The sequence below is a fragment of the Symphodus melops genome (genome assembly GCF_947650265.1).
Source record: "Symphodus melops genome assembly, chromosome: 2".
Classification (NCBI taxonomy): Eukaryota; Metazoa; Chordata; class Actinopteri; order Labriformes; family Labridae; genus Symphodus; species Symphodus melops.
This window is the reverse complement of record NC_136692.1, coordinates 24,049,988-24,071,616: the sequence shown is the minus strand read 5'-3', so window position 1 is coordinate 24,071,616 and position 21,629 is coordinate 24,049,988. Positions and strand designations below refer to the sequence as shown.

The window sequence follows — 21,629 nt, the reverse complement described above, 5'->3', positions numbered from 1 at the left end:
GTGGAGTGTCTTGTGGAGTGTGGCCGTGTCTTGGTAGGTTTGCAGTTGTGCCATATTCCTTCCTTTTCTGGATGATGGCTTCAGTAGTGTTCTGTGAGATGTTCAAAGCTTCAGAAATGTTTTTATAGCCTAACCCTGCTTTAAACTTCTCCACGACTTTATCCCTGACCTGTCTGGTGTGTTCCTTGGACTTCATGATGCTGTTTGCTCCCTATATTCTTTTAACAAACCTCTCAGGCTGTCACAGAACAGTTGTATTTGTACTGAGGTTAGATTTCACACAGGTGGACTCTATTTAGTCTTTCACATACAATTCCACAGGAATATGTAGGACAAGCGCGCACATTTCAGGGGACGATATGTTGGTTTAACTCATTAGAGGCACATGAAAGTATTTACAGTTGGAAAGTGAAAAGGGCAAACTTTTGCTTCATGTAATGCTACTTTGTCTATTGCAGCAAATGGAGAAGCTGAGTTCAAGTATCAAAAAGACCTTTTTCCTTGCGACTTGACAAGGTTGCCAAATATTTTCCTCATGCTTCACTTCTTTTCGGACTATTTAAAAAAGGTAGTATCTTGACCTGCTATTTTTTTAAGCATCTCAAACTCAACAAATTAATAGATCAGTCCAAGTTATGCCTGAGACATCCAGAAATGTATGTTTGATAGACATAAAGTTGTCATTAACTGTCCAATCCAGTCTCATTTTTGTATTGAGACACACACCATCCCAATGTGTACATTACATTATTCATTATCAGTAGGAAAATGTAGTGTCAAATTAGGGGAGATCCATACTCGGGCCTTGGCCAAAAGCAGCTTAAAGTGGGACTCCAATAAAAAAAATTAAAAAAAAATTCTCTGTGTCTGAGTTGTCATTTAGGTAGAATCAGAGTCTTCAAGGTTTGCACAGTGTTGCTCAAAGTCAGGACCAGAAGACAGCAAAGTCTGTGATTAAATAGCTTTATTCATATATTACAGAGTCAAAAAAGCTACGAGTTGCCCAGCTGGAGAACTAACAAAATCTATAAAAACATCCCTTTTATCATCCCAGTTAGTTTGGCGTGATTGTTATTGGTGGTCTAAGATGTCACTCTATTAGGCCATCCTACAAACTTGTTATTTTGATACATTCATAGTGACTGCCTGATTTATGGCTTCATTATTTTTCCTTAAAACTCAATTGAGTCCATCGTCGAATTCATGTGTTTTTAACAAAAGGTCTTATCAGTCTCTCTGTCCAGGTGCACTCATTTTGGTCCTAGGTACTTTCAAGTAGAGCTGTCGTCTTATGCACTTGTTGCTCATCCTTTCAGAGCTGGGACTCTACAGGCTAAGCTGTCTCAATGTCATCTTGGGGTGTGATTTTGATCTCAAATAGGTGCAGATTACATTCCTTAGCCTTAGTGGATCATGGTAACTGGTAACATAGGATTTCTTGTGAACACACATTACAAGTATTGATTACAATAGAAGTTTGCACGTCAACAGGGCACTACAAAAGCAAAGGCTGGAGTTGAATTGATGGCACAGTGGCCTCCAGTTTAAGAATGACTTAAAATTAAAGAAGAAGACGAAGAAAAGTATCAAAAAATGACCTAACAGCGCATACATCCTTCAATGTGAATGAAATGTTAAAGAGATAAGGCCCACGTAGTGGTATAAACTTGAAAGAGGCACTTAAAAATATTTTGATTAGACCCATGGTAATATGGACAGTGTGTGACAGTTTATATCTGATTTTGGAAAAGAGAAGAGGACAAAAGACTGTGCTGTAGACAATTATAACTGAGTAAAGACATACAAACAAGGCAGACACAAGGTTTGTCTGACTCCTTTGGCTGACAAATATGGTATTTTTGTCACATTTTCAAGCATTTCATGCTTTTTTTAGATACTTTCAACTACAGCCAGAAAGAAAACAAAGCTACTGAAAATATGTGAGTGAGACTGTATGCACCTAAGCGCAATAAAAATATAGCCTTAGGTCATCACTATACGGAATTTGATCTACGGAGCTTAACAATTCTTCATTCCTTCAGTTGTCTTGAAGCAGGCACATCACCATCTGTCTTCCCAGAAATCAATGCAACAATCTGTTTAGCAGATACCTCAAATAGCTGAAAAACCAAAGAAAGTGCTGTAAATCTATCACCATTTTTGCTAGAATGTCACGAACACAGAGATGGCATTGCTGCTATTTTGTTTTTCTTTGATATGAGATTGGGCAGAATGATACATTTCACACAGTGGGCTTCAGATCAATGGAAAAAAAAAGTTAAATTGTCTTCTACATTTTCAGTGATTCAACTCCCACAAGGATTAACCCGGTCCTGTATACAGCAGAATTCAAAATACACACTTAAATCCCACCAAACCCATCCATTTGATTTGTCTTTTCACCTTTCATTAACAAACTATTTGCATTGCCCCTAGAGAGCTCATCAGACGCGTTCAACTTCTCTTTATCAGGCAACACTTTGACCCCTTGTGCAGCATAGGAGGTATTATTTATCACTTTAAGTTGTTATTTTTCATACCTAATCTCCAAGGTCGGGACACCTAAAGACTGGGTGGTTCGGGCACTTTGTCTGCTGAGCATGTGTGTCATCACCGGCTTCAAGACTGAGGGCTGAAAGCTTTAAAGAGCATTGAGCCATGGAGAGAAGTCGTGTGTTGGATTCTTTTGCCTGGGCCACAGCTCAGAATTCTTTGGGTTTAAAGGTTAAATCCACAAAATCCAAACATATGAGCAAAAGATTCAATTCAAATAGTGGATTTGTTTTAGGAATGAACAAACACCTATTGGCCACAAACTCGCCCCAATAAGACCTTCAATAGGGTTGTTATCTATACCAATAGCATCTTTTGCAGCTCCCCTTGTCATGTTACATGTAATTTGACAATCTGCAACAGCATCACTCCAAATCTATGTTGTCATCAGCAGTGGAGGGCATAGTTGGGAAAGAGGCCCATGATTAATAGGAGATAAGAGTGGCATCTTTACAAGCCACATGAAAACAAGCCTCAGGCGGTAGATATGAGACCTGGCTTGAGCTACAATGCCAGTACTCTCCACTCAATCAGTAGAGATGACAGACTGGGGTCTTAGTGGGATCAGTGTTAAGTGTTGGGCCGCTGTATTATGCCACATCAGTACCAGGTGGGGTGAGCAGAACTATCCCTACAACCAGGTGTTAAGCGGCCTTGCGTGGCAACCTTCTGCAGACTGCCCAAATATCAGTGTGATAGATGGAGAAGGGGTGGATTACAGAAATACATGGTGTTGGATTCAGGAGGGCTGGAAGGGTGGAGGGTGATGTAACAACATACAAAAGCAAGGCTGACAAGTGAAAAGTCTGCGGCTCACTCCGCTGAACAATCCATTAGTTTTCTCCACCGTGCCAGACACACCTTCATCCACACAAAATATATTCAACCTCTAGTGTCAATGCCACTGACATGACCCCTTACAGCCAAAGCTGCATAAAAGACAAGCTGTATATCACAATGTGTTCAATTACATATTACTTTACTGCAAATTACAAATTGGCTGTTTTTTCCCCACAAATAATTGTCACAGTTTTTCAGGCAGAAAACAGCGAGGAGGACCCATGTGCAGAAAAATTAAAAACCAATTCATTTAAACAAAAGGCAAAAACAGAAACTTACTAAGTAATAATCGAAAATCAAAAACAAAAAGACACAGGAGCAGGGAACGCGAAGAAGCATCTGAGTGGCACAAAGAACACGGGACAATGAACAGACAAGAGGGTAAGAAAACACAGAGACTAAATAGACAGGGGTAATCAGACACAGGTGAGACTAATCAGACAGGTGAGGACAATCACTAAGTTCTTGCAGCAAAAGTGCTGAGTATTCAGAAAACTAGAAGAGCGCTATACAAGCACAAGTCCATTTAGCAATTAGTAGATGTTGATTGTTCTTATTCTAAAGGACTTCTGATGCTGCAGAGTGAACATGTGGAAGTTTGTGAACAATTTAAAATGTTGGGAGGGATGCTGGTTTTGCTCAGTTGATATAAAGCAGAAGCCCCATTGTACAGGAACTCCAGTTATTACACTGGACACAACTTCTGTTCCTGGCTTTATTTGGTTCATTTATGTTTCACATTTTTCCAGTCACCCTAAAGCTGTTTTATCAAATGAAGGCAAACATATCCCAATGTAATCTATAGACAAAAAATGTGTTCAACAAATCATACATTTACATCACAATGGTTCTGTTTCAATCAATCAATAAACCAACCAGTCAATTTTCATTTGTGTAGCACCAATTCATGGGAAATATTATCTCAAGAGAATAAACAAAAAGAGAAGTTCTAGATTGTACTCTACCAATACGTCAGAATTTGTTATGAATATTATCTGCAGGGATGTACAATCTGCCATTGGATCCTTGTTGTCACTCTCTCTTTTCTAATCTAAGCTTCATCTGTCCTATTACATCTCTAAACCTCAGTCATTGAATCAAACAATAAGGAGATGGGCTAACTAAGACTGGTTTCTTTGTAAAACTGAAGGCGTCTTGCAAGATGACCTCAGCCAGCCGCCAAAGGTACAAAGGTCTATGGACATCAGATAGAAGCCAGGCTCAGGGTAAACAGCCATCTCCTGTAGACCTCAGGTCACCGCATTTGATACTGTTCTCTTGCCTTTTTGAAACATGATTGTATTTTTCTCTTCCCATCTTTAAAAGTACTGGCAGAATAAATATACCTTAATGGGACCTTTATGGATAAATAAAGGATTTAATATAAAAATGGTCACTGGCTCTTAAGAAGCTTAAAGACGCATTCTAAGTTCCTTTAAACAGCTTGACGTTTCTTTGAGCCTCATGACACAGTGGAACAGCAACTCAGCCTTGGAGCAATACTGACCCAACCCTTCCCTGCACTGAACCTGTCAGCGCAGAGATGGATACCAGTAATGAGGTAATGCTATGCTCAGCTCACACACTTCTTGAGTTCTTCACATAGGTTGTCACAACTTATCAACAAGTCAACTATTCCACAACAAAAAGTGCAAACAGTTGTGCAAGCCTTGTCTTATAAGAGAATGTACATCAAATATAACCTTGGTGCTCATTATCTATATATTATGAGGAGGATTATAGAAAAGCTCTATACAAGCTCAAGTTTATCCAAGTGCATTTGTTGATTCCTCAGGTCTTAAATCAAAAATATATGATACACCCAACACCTCTTGGGCACTGAATCTTGTTATGTAGTGGATTTGTAAGTTTGCAGTAAGGGAAAGCTGTGTGTTTAGCAAGTGTTAATATAGTTTAACTACTGTAGTTCAACATCTTAGTTCCGTGTGAAAACATGTTTGCACAAGGTGTTTGGTCATGAAACAAACTTGTTCAAATGAAAGTTTAACCTGATGTGGCAGAAGAAGAAAAGCCATTAAGATCTTTCTTGTTGGTTCCCAGCAAAGTTTCCTCCAGTAAACATTGTGACATATGCTAGATAAACATAAACCTTATGCACTAGTAGAGTAAGAAGAAATCCTAGGATCATGATTCATGCCTGTACAGAATTTCATTATAATAGAATACATCTTTATTGGGCTCTTCAGATATATAAAATTGTTGAAAAGACCTGCCTTTCAATAACTGTTGAAGATACTTGCCTGATGTGTATTGAACTGGCAACATCAAAACAAATAGGAGCCCTGATTTTTTTAAAACAATGAATGAGAATTGTAGTTCTATATATACATTTAATCCAACTTTTAATAGATGCTAATTAAGCATTAACCTGCCATATATTTTAATCTGTATAACAATCCTGTGATTGTCCTTCTGCACATGGCCTCTGAAATGGCATGTTATTTTATGGTAAAATTGGTGCAGAACGTTGTTTGTTATCACCAAATTCAATTTTGTAAATTTGTTCTATTAATCATCCTCAAAGACTGACATTGTGTTGATTCTTTTCTCCAAAGCGAAAGGTATTTAGCACAGTGCGGCAGGCCGTAAATATGAGATTCCAGTTGAAGTGATGTCAGCCCTTTGCATCATGTGCTGTTGCTCCACACTGTGAAGACATGTGGACATGTGTTCACAGCTCAGTCAGGCAACACAAACCTAAATCATACCAACGATTTATCGTGCTTTAAGTAGTCAAATATATGTGAACATGCACATGTGCATGGTATCTCTTTCAGTGCATAAATTCAAGCCAGAAAAAAAAAGGACAACCATGAGCACATTTTTCCCAGAGCATATATGACAGTATTCTAAGCATAGTAATATCACTTTGAATGTATTTATAGGTATACTCATACCACAGAACAAGAAAAATGTTTACTGTTGTCTATTTATAGGAGTGTGGTTGATTTTCAACCCATGCTGCTGTATCTAAACGTTTGACCCGGATAACTAGAAGCACATTAAAAGTGAGTCAGTTCGAGTTAATGATCCCTCATTCCTTGGAACCCCTTGTTAAAGGGTCAAGGCGATGCATTCCCTAATAAGCATGCAAATGACATTCACATACAATTTATGATTACATGACAGTAAGCATCTGTGTTAGTTTTATAGCCCCAAGCAGTCAAGTAGGATGAGCTCATCAGCCAAATCATAATATAGTCATGTTCCCAGGAGTCAGGTTAGCACCATGCTAAGCCATATTCAGTCAGGATACAAACAGCCAACAGTCACTTAGCAGACAGCTACTTTTTCTGTTGCTGAGGCTATTACAATAGTTAGACTAGAGCCTAGACCCTTGGGTTTCCAGGGGCTTTAACATTCACAAAGCTGTTACATTTTCGGGGACATAATGGTACAACCAAAGAAACAACATATGACTGGCATTAGTTTCAATGAGAGTATAAATACCCCAACATATTTATCAATTTGGCTTGAAGGAGAACGTTTTTAGGTGGGTTTTTTTCTTTCTAATATTTCTGATTTGCCTGAAAAGACAACTATTTTGTTTGTGTAAAGCGTAAAACGTCTGTTTTCCCTTAATCGCCACTGAATATCAGGACATTTTTAAAGGATCTTTACATTGATTCAGTCTCATTAAAGGCGATGCTGCATATTGAAATGTTTGTGTACAAGTCTACGACTACTTATTGGAAATATTATTTTAAGACATTACGTGAATACTATTTCTACAAGACTGTCAGTAATGTATTAGGATGATTCAAAAAGAACATCTTCACAATGCTATACTTCTCTTTATTCTACATATGGGTCTTGTGCTATCTATTAGGTCTTAGATTTATAATTTCCAGTAATGCCTGCAGGATGACAGCGGGCACATATTGTAGCCAAGAACACATACTATCTGTATCCGAAAGCTTTTATAACTCACAAGGATTTGTAATATGTGTGCTTCGGAAGATTTACAATCACAATTATTCACGGCTAGCAAGACAGTCCCAGTTATTTTTTATTGCTCTTTTCAAATTCTCGTTGCCAATATCTTAGTCAGTGACTCAGCAAATTCCTCTGGAGTGTGATTCGTAGAAAAGCACCTAAACAGTTCACATGAACTGCTGAAGAAGGATTCAATGAAACAAAAACATTAAACAGTGTCTAAAAGTTTAATTCTGTTTAGTTTAATATATAAACAGTTAATATATTTGTTGTCTGACCGTGTTGTCACTATACTTATTTTATCAACTGTTAATGTTGTCAGAAACAAAAATGCTACAGCTGAAGCTTTAGTTTTGGTACTTTATTTTAAACTGTTCCGTTTGGCTATAAAACTGTCAGCATTATTAATCTAGGTCAGAGTAATTGTATGATGATCCGCCTTTGATTGCAAAGCTGCCAACTGTCTCATGTTGCTTATGTAAAGTGGATGATCTCCCATGACTCTTGGAAGAGAACTTTATGACTGTGTTTTTATCATCATATAAAACATGAAAATACTCGTCTTGATTATTTAGTGCAGGTCGGCTCATGACATTGATTTTATCACCTGGAAAATGTAGCTTTCAAGTGGGAGTAAAGGGACTCATTGTGATCAGCAAAACTTGACAAATAAATCTATTTTCAACAAAAAGACAAGCTCTTTAACCACAAAGAAAGGGGTTTAGTAATAACTCAATAAGGAACTTGGTTGTCATATTGTAGCACCTAAACAGCCAATCTACAGTTAAACAGTAAAAATGACCAATGAATTCTGATTAGCTGACAACCATACGCAGAAATTCGAAAAAAAAAGTTTAATCCTTTCCGTAATGCACTACAGACTTGATACAATCATAACAAATACAGCGGGGACACCATTGTTTCGCTTAAGATTTTACTCCTGTTGGAAGCTATTTTTATTGAACTGATGTCACATGGCACATTAACCCTTGAGGTCAGGTCTGATGTGCAAACCAAGTCCAGCTATAATAACTCCTCTGACCTCATGCTTTGCAAAATAGATCAGAGTCTGTGAACTGAGGGAACAGCTCAACTCTTGGAGACACTAGTGCAGATATTGATTCCTAAGAGATGATATATCAAAGGAAATATTTCTGAGAATATGGTCATCTTTATAAAAAGTGTGTTATATAAATGTCAGGATAAATTGTCCATTTCAGGAGCTTTAGTAAAGCCTGTTTGACTGTCTTAGACTATCCGTTGTACAGCTATGCCTGCAGCTTTATGGAACCCTATAACAGCAGAGCAGTGCTTAGTAGGAAAATGCTAACATGCTGATATTAGGCAGATAACATTATCGCCACCTTAGTTAAGTATGTCAGCATGCTTTAAATTGTGCCTGCCTCCAGGATGAATGCACTTTGCATGTTGTATATGAAGAAGAATCCATTTTCCAGGAAAATGATCAGATAAATAAAATATGGCACCCTTATGTAACATTCCTCATATCCTTTGTGTGACACAATACCATCACAAATCATTTTTTGTTTTAACTTTAAACATTTTCTGAAATTTGACAGCTAACATTACTAAACTTGAGATTACAGATGACATTTGTTTATTTCATTTTACTTATTCATTTTGAACATCTAAAAAAGAGATAGAACAAAAAAAATATGCAAACGAGAGCATACTTTCTATAATGTCTCGATTTTTTTTCTTTTTTCTTTTTCTTTTTAACTATTCCATGTTGGAAAAGGCTGCAGGAAGAAGTGAATAAATGTATCCAGTGCTACCCCTTTTGTCTTCATGTACATGCTAACTTGTTTTAAATTGTCATTGAAGAGATGATTCTCTGAATCGTCTTCAGAAGCCATCATATGAAATATCTATCAACTAAACCAGCACAGACACAGAAAGAGCCCTCTACTTTCCTGGCATTTCCTTTTAGTTTGCTAGTCGTAGTCCAGTATGTTCAGATTAACTTGTTATATGGTGTTGAGGTTATTTAATACAGTATGTGGGATTTTCACTCTGTGAAACAGGGTTTTCCATGTTTTCCATGAAGGCACAAATATTTAATTAGTTTGGTGCCTATCTGTGCTCATAAACCTTGTCGAGTCTTCAATCTGCCTTTCTGCCTGACAAAATACCATCAAAGAATATCATGCCCTGTCCTGTTCGCTTGTACTACAGTCTATAAATTACTGCCTCATCTTTCCCCAATACATCAAAAGGCTACATCATGGGTACAATGGCCCTCGGTCACTCTGTGTACATTGAGGAAAACCTGATATCCACTCGGAGGGGAATGAACACTTTGCTCAAGCTTCTGAAAGGCCTAATAGATTAGGGGCCCCTCGAAAAGCCTCCTGTCAATCCCTCCTTCAAAGTGACCTAATGTACCCAGAACAGCTGTGTGAGGGCGCTTAGCATTTAGGCCAGCATGACAAGTCATTGCTCAGCTTGATCGATGAACTATAACATGAGAAACAGCATCGTTTGTTGAAGGGTATGATGGCAATGCACACGTTACACTGTGTCCTCATTACATCTTTTTTTAGGTTTATGCTTCCTGAAGGGCAGTCACACAAACCTTTGATAATGTCTTTTTTTTCATCGCCATGCACTGGCAGCTACGTGATCACTTTTTTTTTTAAAGGTCATTACACAGATGGTATGTAAGTTCAGTTTGTCATTTCTTCTTTTAACTCTCATAATTTAATTTTGAACAACAATGCTCTTGATGCTGCAGTTATTCACAAATATTTCCACCTGCCTTACTGATCTATCTACAGCAGATATTCCGTTTTTTTCCCTTCAGACCAAAGTTCAGCCTTTGAAAACTGAGAATCATTATATTATAAAGAGTCCATCAGTGTTTACTGCTCCATTCATATACACATTCATATGACTTGTTAGCCCCCTTCACTTTTTCCTTGACTTGCATACTTGTTTAATTGGTTATGTTTATTTTTAATAACTACGCTTCCAACACTTACATTTAACCTTGATTCATAAAGGTCCTGATAAACTTAACCCTCAGTTAATGTACATCAGACAACACAAGCAAGGATGTAGAGAGGAGGAAACAAAAAAAATCATATTGTTGTCCTTTAAATGTCTATGTCTCAGTCTTACATCCTCAAGGGCATTTTAACTTTCCAGACTCAAGGCTCAGGACTAATGGTGGATACTATTATACCTTAATTGTTAGGGCACCAACACTAAAGAGCAGCCTTTCACAGTAATAAAATCAGTTTCAGCTTGTATAACCGTACTTTTCTTTTTGTAGAAAGAGGTTTTATTACTCTATCCATCTTTGTTCTCAGTATTTTTTACACTGTAAAAGCAACCACCTGCTTTTTAAGGAATGTGTATTTTGTCTTCTAGTTGTAATTGCCTAGTTTTTTTTATTTGTTAATGGTTGTCTGGTTGGCTGGGTAGGTACTCAGCCATCCAGGTCATGGTCAATTCGAAGCGTGATCCAAAGACAACTGTATTGATTGAAGATCTTGAAGATGTTTTACCTCTCCTCCGAAAGGCTTCTTCAGTTCTAAACTGTCATGTGGGCAGAGCTAGAGCTCAGACAAAGCTGTGCATTGATTTTTTTTTTAAACATTTTTTTAAAGTGGTTCACAAATTATACCATTATCATAATTTGCATTTCTAGCACTCAGGGAACCAATCATGAGACAGGATTTACAATAAGACAAACGTGTAAATATATGCAATTTTATTCCAAAAGGGTCATCTGCAGTCCATGTTAAAACCTGTCCTTGTACAATGTAGGTTCTTGTGGATAATATATTGCAAAGGAAGAACAAAGTCAGGACACATGGAAATTCATTTACAATGAGAGTAGAGTTTGAAATAAAATATAAATTTATAAGAATATATTTACACAAAATGAGTTGATATATTGTCATAAACCAAGAGAAAAATGTGTCTTTCTCAGGTCGTTTTTGCCCGTTCCCATTGACTATGATCAACAAATAGAGAGAACAGAGAGAACTCCCATTAACTCCCATGATTCCCTGCAAGCGTCGGTATCATCTTTTGTTATTGTTTTGATTGAGAGCTCATTACAGTGGATTTTAGATACTATGCCTTTATTTAACGTACGTTAGACACGTTGTGAAACATAAATTGCAGCTTTGCAGCCCAGTTGTATAGCATTTTTTAGTAGCCAAAATCCAGGTACCTAAAACAAAAGAGAAAGAGGTAAACATAAGTAAGTATGAGCACTTTTAATGGCACTCCTAAAAACTGGAGGAAAAAAAGAAGACATATTTATGTGTTTGACATTTTATTTATTTTTATTGAAATCGACTTAGAGAGCAGTATGTAGATATTTGCAAAATTAGATAATGAAATAATTTTACGATATCATCAGACATGAAGGAAACTATGTTTATGTGATGGCTTCTCTGTCAAAAACAAAGCAGATAGTCTATTCTGCGCTGGAATGGTTTGTCTTTGTTTTGACCATAGAAGTAAGCAGCCACCCCATTTGTTGCTTTTTTTTTTTGCCTGGCAAACGACAAACCAACACCCGTTGCAGTGATGAAAGAAGGTAAGCAAACTGTTTTAGATACAACTGACTCTTCCCTGCATTGTTCTCACAGGCTAGAAACGTAGCAGGACTAGGGTAAATATTAGACATACTTTAGAACGCAGAAAGATTTCAAGACCAATGTACCGCTGATTAAACAAAAAAAAGAAAAAAAAAAAAGCATCCGTGTCCTCGATGGCGTGCCTGCACATGGATTCTAGATGTTCTGAATTTTGGACCGCAGTACCACTTTTAAACACTAGGTGTCAGAGTTACCTATTTTTTGTTAAACTGAGCCCTTTGAACAGCCCGTTGCAGTGATGTAGGAGAGTTTGTGTAGACTTTGTGATAACACCTAGATAAAACAAGCTAAATGTAGACCACCACCAAAAGGTAATAGACATATCAAGTACAGAGCTAAAAGTTATTGTTAACTAACCAATAACAGATTAGGATTATAAAATATACTTACTGCTTCTGCATCGTGTTCCAATCCAGTGTCATGATGTTCCATCTCGTCATCTCTGAATTCCTTTATTACCTATTGAAACATATCACAGGATAAGCTATTAAAATTAATATTACTTATCATTTCAAGAAAGTCAACATATTTTATTGTAAATGATTCTTTAAAAGTGAGGATTAAACACTTTGATTGACCCTCCTTTTGAGAGTATGTATCCTGAAGTGATCAGTGGGGGTTTTAACAGAGACACATTTATCTTGAACACCTAGTCCCTCTTGAGGTCTGGTACTATGGCCAAGCCCTTCCAATCAAGAAATAACAGTGACTTAATAAATAAGAGACTATTAAATAACAGATTTTATCCTGCATCCAGAGTGCCACAGACTTTCACTTCAGACTGACATTTCTTCACAGTAAAGTTTGTTTGTTAGGACAGTCACTTATTTATTAGTCATTTGACCTCTTTGCCCTATCCTTGAAAACAACTATTTTTCGACCCAGACCAGTGCGCAGCACTCGCTTCAACCTCTTTTCTCCAAATGATAGTGTTTCCAAATGATTCAATGTGTTCAAAGTTTGGGCTAAAGCATGGTACGAGTGTGAGTGTGCTCTTATATAGAATACAGTGGCTGACTCACTTGTAACAGTTCAGTGTATCTCTCAGGGTCCTTCTCCATCAGAGCTCTTATTTGGCTGTTGTAATGTTCTGAAATACTCTCTTCCACTGCCACAGTGCAGGCCATGGCCCCCTCTTTTCCCAGTAGTGCGCTGGATGCACCTGAGGTAAATTCACAGCAAAAAAAACCCAAAACATTTTGATGTGCCTTTTCAGAAAGTTATCATAACATTTTAAAGCTGTTACAGACTACCAAGGGAGAAAGGACTCAAGAGTCAGTAACCTGCAATAACCTCTTTGTCAACATCAATTTCTAACTGAATAGTGGATAAATGTGACGCACACCCTGAGGATTTTTTCGCATTCTCCTATAGCAGAGACATCTTTAACTTTTTGCATGTTTAATGAATTAAAAGACAAATAAGCTACATTGCAGAGTCATACTGTACAAAACTGAAACAGAACAGATTTTTTCATCTTATCTTTGAAATTGCTAAAGAGAAGTACTAACCTAATACAAACCCAGCAATGTTCCAGAGCGGTAACAGTGCTGTGGGGCGAACTCTGTTCTCAGACAGAATTTCATTAAATTTCTCAAGATGTTTCTTTTCTTGATCCCACATTTGCTGTAAAAAAAAAAAAAAAAAAGACAGCAGAGTCAGAAATCCCAGTAAAACCTGTGTCAAACAAAAATACAAGTTTATCTTCCAATTGTATAAAAAAAATGCAGCCAAACATGCTACTGTACATAGAATATGTTTGAGCTTGACGAAAGTCCAATAATGATAATTTGTCATATCATAAAACGTTTTTAAATGCATACACACATTTATATCTTACACCAAAGTAAAGTGTCATATGTATCCACTTCACAGACCTGAATGAGAGGCCCAGTCCTAGATCGACCCAACACTGCCATCTGACCGGCGTAGATTCGGTTGGCCCCGTATTCACCTGCATGGTCGACCCGCAGCATCCGGTCCAACATCTCCTTCTCCTCACTGTCGCGTGCGGGCGGGAGCAGACTGTAAGCGCGTGAGCTCAACTGCAGGGGCGCTGTAGATATAGTGGGTAGTTAGTTTTCGACTCAAAGCAACATTTAAGACATAAATTAATTATTTAATTAATATATATATGGCACAAATCAACCTATGCAGGACGCCCAAGCTGTTGTTGCTGATAAAAGTGACTCAATCCTTATTCTGGGTCATATTTGTCTTAAAATAACAGTGGCTTGCGTGTTTCAAACACAATTCTAAGGGCAGTGTACAGTCGCTGCATAACTAAGTACTGACATCTGTATCTGCAACCTGTGATGAAGAAAAAAGCAGTGCAACAAAATTATAAGTAGTGTTAGCAACCATCAGCTAACTCAGTGTTATGAAACATGAAATTTTAACTTGTTTTTCGTGGCTCATGCTGCAATAAAAGAAAACGACCAGTAGTTATTGTAAAATATTCACCATGACATGATGGCAACATGTTAATAACAAATATAAGATGAGTGTTTTTTGCATTTTTGCAGAATAGCCATTAGCTTTCACTGCTTCAGCAAAATATACAACTTGCTAGTGCTTACCTCGGCATTTTGAACACTGGCGAATCATCAGTGGACCAATACAATTAGACATGTTTGGAAAAACTGTGTTCGTGACCCTTCGCAAGATAGTCACTTGTTCTATAACCATCTGTTGGCAAAAAAACGTGCGAAAACTGTCATTGAAAATTTTTAGAAGGTGGACTTGTCGCAGGCATATGACGCAATAGTGTTAAGCCTTTCACAACACTGCCCCGCCTCCTTTATATAATCTCTGGCTGCTCTCTTGTCTCTTCATGTGTAGACTCTCTTCCCCTTGTTAAAGATGTTATGCGTCTCAAAAATGCGGACCATTGCACAGCATAAAAAAATACATGCTGCCTCTTCATGTAGGCTGACTTACTTCGGTAAGCGCACTGCATTGGGGATGTAAAATGGGTTTATGTGTCACAGTTTGTAAAATATACACATATAATAGAATTGCCTTTAATATGGAGTTAGCTTTATAAAGTTTTGAAATGCAAGCTTCAATACGTCTTTTGCCAATGTGAAAGGAGTTGTGCTTCTCCTTAGTGTGTTAAAATCCCCTTGTCCACAATGTGGCCATTGATCTGTTTTCCCAATTTTTAGCTTAAGCAGCAGCATTTGCAATAAATAGCAATCTGTTCTCTAATCTTCGCCTTAAAGATTTGAAGATTTTTTCAAAGACTCATGAACATAGTTGTTTATGTCAAAATACAAACAAACAAAAATACATTCCTTATACTTCTAAGTTGTCTTGAGTTGGTCAAATAGGAAACGCTATTCTTTTTTCTTATAACATATTCAGTAATGTCTTAAAATATGCATTGCATTGGTCCGGAGAATCTATTCTGATCGTAGTCTCCAACTGCTTATGGGTCACAAGATTAGGATGCTGGACAGGTCACAAGTCTATCACATTTCTCTTATGCAACACAAACAAACCCACACTTTGCAGGCAATTTAGATTTCATGTAGTCCACCTGACCTAAATATTTTTGGCTTGTGGGAGGAAACCAAACTTGAAAAAAAAAAAGTAAATACACAAAATTACCTTTTGGCCAGACATTTTGCTTCTCTGTGTCAAACAAATCAGACGTGAACATTTTGTGTAAAGTTGTTACGTAAGACCAAACCTAACAATAAGGCAATAAAGTAAAGAGGTGAGGGAGTCTGAGGAGCAAACAATACATGTGGATGGTCTACAGATGGCAGTGTTGCATCTATAAAAACCCTTCCAAAATTCCAGGTCCTAATTTTCACAAGCTAATTTCAACCCCTCCCCCCAACCAAAAACAATCAACAAAAACAAAACACTGTCACAAAAAACACATCCCTAATACAAAAATAGTTTACCTCATCTGATGTGTTTCAGTTGAGATCGTTTTCACTCATCATTTACTCATTTCATTTTTTGATATTATTTAGTTACGCCTGTCTATGCTATGTCCTGTTTTTAAAGGGATACTTCACCTATTTGCATGTATCATTAGAAACATGGTAGTAGTGTTGAATGGTCTTGAATCCAACCCTCATTTTGCCCTAAGACGAGAAAAATATGTTTTTCTTTGCCTGGAAGTTTTCTTTATGTGATGAAATATGACGCTTTTTGCATCACATGAAGAAAACTTTCAAGCAAAGAAAAACACATTTTTCTCGTCTGAGGGCAAAATGAGAGTTGGATTCACGACCATTCAACACCATGTTTCTAATGATACACAGCTTCATGCAAATGGGTGAAGTTTCCCTTTAAAGAGCAGAAAAAGCACATGTGTTTCAGTAAAGCATTTATAAGATAGTGGCTGTGTCGTGGGTTGCAGGAATCTGTGGAATGATGGGGTTGACGGCTGTAGAGCTGTGATGGTCATAAGTTAACAAGGCCAGGACGGTGAATGACGGGGTGTGTCGGTTTCTCTGTGTGTGTGTTTTTGTGGTGAGACACCGGTTATGTGTTTCCCTATCTATCTGTCTGTCTGACTGTGGGTGGTTGTGCTTAGGCGTCTGCATATCAGCTCACTCAGGTTGCCTTTTTGTTTTCTACAAGTGTATAGGTCTAAGGTATAAGCATGGCCTGCTTGATTCATAACTGCCTGAGGGTCATTGTGTGCCATAAGGTTTTATGTTTAAGAAAATATTGTAAAGGTCTCCCATGTCACAGTTTAGCTTTAAAGGGTAATTAATTAATAACCTAATTTAATGCAGAAATTTAGGGTACTCTTCATGAGGATTACCAAGTTCAAAATAATAGCTTTTTGGCACGTTTGTAAGCTCTTTTGGGTTAAAGAAAACAGCCCTGACATATTGGAAATAAGAATCCAGGATTACTGAAAGTATTTGGTCTCAGCCACTTTTTTTTAACTTTAAAACCATTTAAATATATATATATATATATATATATATATATATATATATATATATATTATGATTTGTGGACGTGAACACAACATAGAAACAACAGAAGTTATATAACCATAATCTGGAGTTATGTTACTTACTTATCATCTGATAAGTATTGAAAATATTTGTTGTTCTTTTATTTGCAAATGTTCCTTTTTCATTACTTCTTGTTCTATGACTGTATAAAACACGGATGTAACCTCAGTGATTACGTTTAATGCCCCCTAACAACAACTGTAGTCTCATTCATTAGCAAAACACCATTTTAAGTATGCGTGAGAACTTTAAAATTCGCAAGTGACGGTCTTAGCTAACGTAGTTTATTTCATCAAACTTCTTAAGCTTGTTTTAACAACAGACCTTATTTCAGGTGTCTAACCACAAACCCATTCAAAATTCCCATTGACTTTTGGAGTTTAGAACCCATGGCACTAAAACGCTAACTTCCGGGTTTTTGGACTCATTCCTGTGTCACTATACTGTTTGTTGTGAGTTTAATGTGCTTAAAGAGCTGCCTGCTGCGGCAGAAAACAACACATTGACTCTGAAACAATGAATCAAAGTAATAAAGTTACAGGCCAGACAGTTTAACAATGACTTGAAACTTGCTTTAAACACAGAGGGTGGCTGAAGTTCTAGGTGATAATTTTAGGTGGGTTCAAGATTACAATTGACCTCTTTCAGACATATCACGTGTCAACTCTCGATATTGGCCTCTTCTCCGTTTGCCTCCTGGAACTCTGTTGATGGTCAGCCTTAACTGATTAGTGCTGGATTATTCACTGTGCTCACATGGAGCATATTTGTAATTATGTTTGGCCCATTTTTCACAATTTAATAAACAGAAAACCTTGGCACAGGTAGCTTTATTCCAACATAGAAATGGTGTTTATGGGTGGCATTAAATCAGCTGTTAAGACCAAAATGTAAGGTTGTGATATGTTGGAAGTCCAATGTGTGTGAGATATGTGTGAAAACATACCTAAACATGAATTAATTCACTTTGTATGAGGTTGTGGCTTGGTGTCTGTGGACATAAAGAAGTGAGTGGGACACTCAGGACACATGGTTTTGGAGGGAAAAGTGAGCCGTTAAACAAAAGTGGCCTTGAGAAAGCCTTCGCATAACTGACTGACAGGTGCATGTCCCCCTCAAAGAGCAAATACTTGACTAATGAGATTAACAGATATGTAGTATCCCACAGTTGGGTTGAAATTGTGGTGGGGCAACTAAAAAGGAAAAAGCCAAAAGAAAGTGCAAGTGATCTGACTCATTATGGTGTTTAGACTGATGAGTGGATACAGAGAAAACCACAGAGCTGGAGAAATAGTGAGACTGGCATGTATGTGTCTATGAACCTGTATGTACTGTATGTGTCAATGACTGTGTTTGTGTAAAGTTTGCATGCATCCATGGACCTGTGTGTGTCTGCACACCCTTGCTCCGAGGCTCTGGTCAGACAGTGCATAGCTGTGGTGGGATCCAGGCTAAGCGCCTCTAGACTACAGTGAGTCAACAATGTCTGCTCTCACAGAGAGGAGACATGATAGGTCTTGTCTCATTTGGTCCCCGACTGCTGTGGTGGGATACCCAAGATTGTGTTTGTGTGTATGGTGCATGATTTTTAGTTTCTGTTTTTTTTCCAAGAAGCAGAATAAATGACAGCGACATACGTCAGTGACTGTGTACACACAAAATATTGTTCTTAAAAACCCTCCTCAAATGTCAATTTAAAAATAATGTTTAAAGCTTGACTAGCAGAACTGGGCTCATCCTCTATCCAGTCCTGGATTTTTTTTTGCTTTGGGATAAACATCTGTTTCACCTAAAACTGGAAACTTTGAACGTCTTTGTGGATTTGGTCATTGCATGTGTGTTCTTCTCACACAGTTATTTTATCAATTTTACCACTACTTTTAACTGTATTTTGAGATTTTAGTTCTTTTGTATGGGACCAGAATAGTTAGGCACACATTTTCAACTATGCATGTGTTTTACAGATTATTATTTTTAAAATGTTTGAACTTCAAGATCGGTAGCGAAAGTGTCCTCTTCTAAAGCTGCATTTGTGTTTCATTTTAGAGCCAGAAGGAGCTTAGTTGATATAGATATACAAAAATGGGTTTGGCTGCTCTTGACAGTATAAATTCTTTAATTGCATGGTATTCTCCTTGAAAAACAGTTAATCATCCCACATTGTTCAAAAACTAAGTTGAAAAAGAAATTAAAGTTATGTAAGATAGTTTGAAAAAGCAAACAATTTTATGGTTTGGTGGTATCCCTCTGGAAAAGGCAAGATGTCTCGTAAAATTTTACCAAAAAAAAAAACAGAAAAATTAAATTCACCAACTCTCCAGAGAAAAAGAAACCACCTAACCCTTTTTATAGATAGTAGTCCGAGATTGAAACCAGAGGAAAGTGATTTCTCCTCTATTATTGAATTGTTTACTCTCACAAATCTATCTTGTGAACCATACAGGCCTAGTTTAATCACACTCTAAACCGCCAGTTTTCATGGACACTGGAGAGTGTATTTAGCTGCGTCTGGTACAAGTTAAATGGCCCTTGTCTGTCTGGTACTATTCCTTGCAGTGATATTTTTTATACCAAATAGATGGGAGATAATGTTTAAATCTGTTTCTTAATGTGGGGGAGTTGAAAATCTATGCATGTTCAGGCACCTGAAGACACCGAGAGAGATTTCTGAATGAACTATTTTTTAGATAGGAAGCCAATAAAGAAAAGGCATGCAGGTCACCTGACATAACACTATTTAGAGTGAGCATGTAAACACGTTTAGGAAAATGAGTTAAAAGTACAGCCTAGTCAACAGAAATTAGATTCAATTCAATAACAGGCTGAGACACATCAGCTGGTTTATATAAAGTAAGTGTGAGAAGTAAGTTAGAGAATTGGAGATGCTAACTTTTCAACAAAAAAAAGGGTAATTTTGAAAATCTAACAAAATATCCCAGAGTGAAGAAATCATGGTTTTCAACATTTTTACTGATTCTAAATGCCAACAGCAGATACATTTAGGGAAACAATCCATTTAAAGGGTGTGATGACAAACCAAGCAGCCTTTCATTTATGAAACCTGTCATTTAAATAGTGTTTCCTGTTAGCCACAGGATGTGGCTTTGCCATCCAAATCCTTTGCTGTCCTATATGGATTTCCGGAAGTGGCGTTTGTAGTCTCTGATTTATAGAGGCTAAACTGTTAGTTACCCATGGGTGTGTACATAAATGGCCTTGAAATAGGAAACACTACTGTAGTGTATGATGCTGAATTTAAATCAGGGATACATGTGATGACGAGTATAATGTTTTGTACATAATGTCACAACCTTGTTATATTTTAGCAAAATGTTAACCGGTTTAGTTTTTTTCCATGTTTAAGGGTTTACATTGCAAATGGAGTCCAAGTACAAGCAAAAATTAAAGATAAATGGATTGGCTCTATCACCTGGGTGGGTTGGCTTAGTTGGCTCTTAGTTGATGCCAAGAATTATATTGTTTTTATTATTGTGAAACAGCCAAGAGTCCAGGCCGGTAGCAAGCTTAAAGTCATCAAATCAGAAGCGAAACAGGCAAGCATTAAGTTGTTGTTAAATTCTGTGGTAGTCAGAGCACTGAAATATTTTATAACAAAAGAGCAGGACGGAAAAAAATCTGCTGGTCATCACTCATCATTTTACCACATTGTACTTATCCCATTTGTTTTCCACCTTGGAAAGGACAATGTTTTTACAGCATGCAGGGAGTGTATGATTCCATTACAAATGTCATAACCACAATCTTGGCCTCCCCCTCAGTTTTTTAGGGGTTATTTTTAGAAGGGTTTGGTCCACAATCCTCAAGTTAAAAGGCGAATGTTGTTTTTGTTGATGCTCTTCTTACCACTTCGGTGTGGTGACTTGTGATGAGCTGGTGCCTTCATACGTCACTAGAGGCCAGAGTGAGTAGGAGTAGGCTCCGAGCTCTATTAAGGGGAGTGCCAGTCACCCGAGTTATTGGGCAATGAGTGCAGGGGACCGTCCAATGGATTTCACTCTGCTATTTTAGGATTGCAGCAGGTCTGTTTCGAATTAAAAGAAAAACCACAGTATCCTATGAAGCATTGCAAAGTAATTGGGCAGTGTTCACTCGGAAGGCCTGCAGTGTTAAACAGGGGCTCCTGAGTCTCTGCAGATGCTTAACTAGCTGTCGAAGATAGAAGCACATAGATTGAAGGCTAAAACCACTGTTTATGTTTGCATGAATGGATCATAAGACATGACTGATTTGTTGGATGGAAGAATATGGAAACGGACAAATGGTTGTGATTTTAATTCAATTCAAAAAACTTTATTTGTGCAGTAAATGAATGACAGTGCAGATGATTTCTTTATTTAAAAAGGGAAAATGTACATAAGGAACCATTCTATTGGCAAGATAGTGGAACATGTGTTTGTGGTTGAATGAATGGATAACAGAAATAGGGATGGATGGGTGGATGGATGGTTAGAAATCCCAGTTTTGGGCGAAATTCATTATCCGCACTATCTGTGTGTTTAAATTAAAAGCAAAAACTGTTGTTTTTTTTGTTTTTTTTCAAACAATATCACTGAACATAAAATAACATTTAGGAGTTGCACCAGAATCAGAACTGATTGTTTAGCTATGGTTTCTTGTCTGCAGTGCAAGA

General features: G+C 37.4%; 2 protein-coding genes across 2 annotated transcripts in view; one reads left to right on the top strand and one right to left on the bottom strand.

Annotated features, from left to right (window-relative positions):
* The first annotated feature begins 4,751 nt into the window (after positions 1 to 4,751).
* The window catches only part of abcc6a (ATP-binding cassette, sub-family C (CFTR/MRP), member 6a), a 48,435-nt gene continuing 31,557 nt past the window's right edge, over positions 4,752 to 21,629 (top strand). Inside the window, exon 1 of the mRNA XM_079336966.1 lies at positions 4,752 to 4,954. Coding sequence (XP_079193092.1) covers positions 4,937 to 4,954 — 18 coding nt within the window. The 5' untranslated portion in view covers positions 4,752 to 4,936. The remainder of the gene's footprint in view (positions 4,955 to 21,629) is intronic.
* On the bottom strand, positions 11,072 to 14,752 carry coq7 (coenzyme Q7 homolog, ubiquinone (yeast)). The gene is made up of 6 exons (XM_079337319.1): positions 14,567 to 14,752; positions 13,865 to 14,043; positions 13,499 to 13,613; positions 13,010 to 13,149; positions 12,378 to 12,446; positions 11,072 to 11,554 (listed from the first exon to the last, which is right to left on the bottom strand). The coding sequence occupies exons 1-6, from the start codon at positions 14,673 to 14,675 to the stop codon at positions 11,477 to 11,479; spliced, it is 690 nt and encodes a 229-aa protein (XP_079193445.1). The 5' UTR covers positions 14,676 to 14,752; the 3' UTR covers positions 11,072 to 11,476.

Bases quoted from the DNA above. Each gene is read 5' to 3' on its own strand.
- coq7 (XM_079337319.1), bottom strand. From the start codon at position 14,675: ATGGTTATAGAACAAGTGACTATCTTGCGAAGGGTCACGAACACAGTT. The intron at 13,614-13,864 runs GTCTGTGAAGTG...TTTTTTTTACAG, and splicing joins GGACTGGGCCTCTCATTCAG to CAAATGTGGGATCAAGAAAA. The intron at 12,447-13,009 runs GTGAGTCAGCCA...ATGTTTCAATAG, and splicing joins GATACACTGAACTGTTACAA to GTAATAAAGGAATTCAGAGA.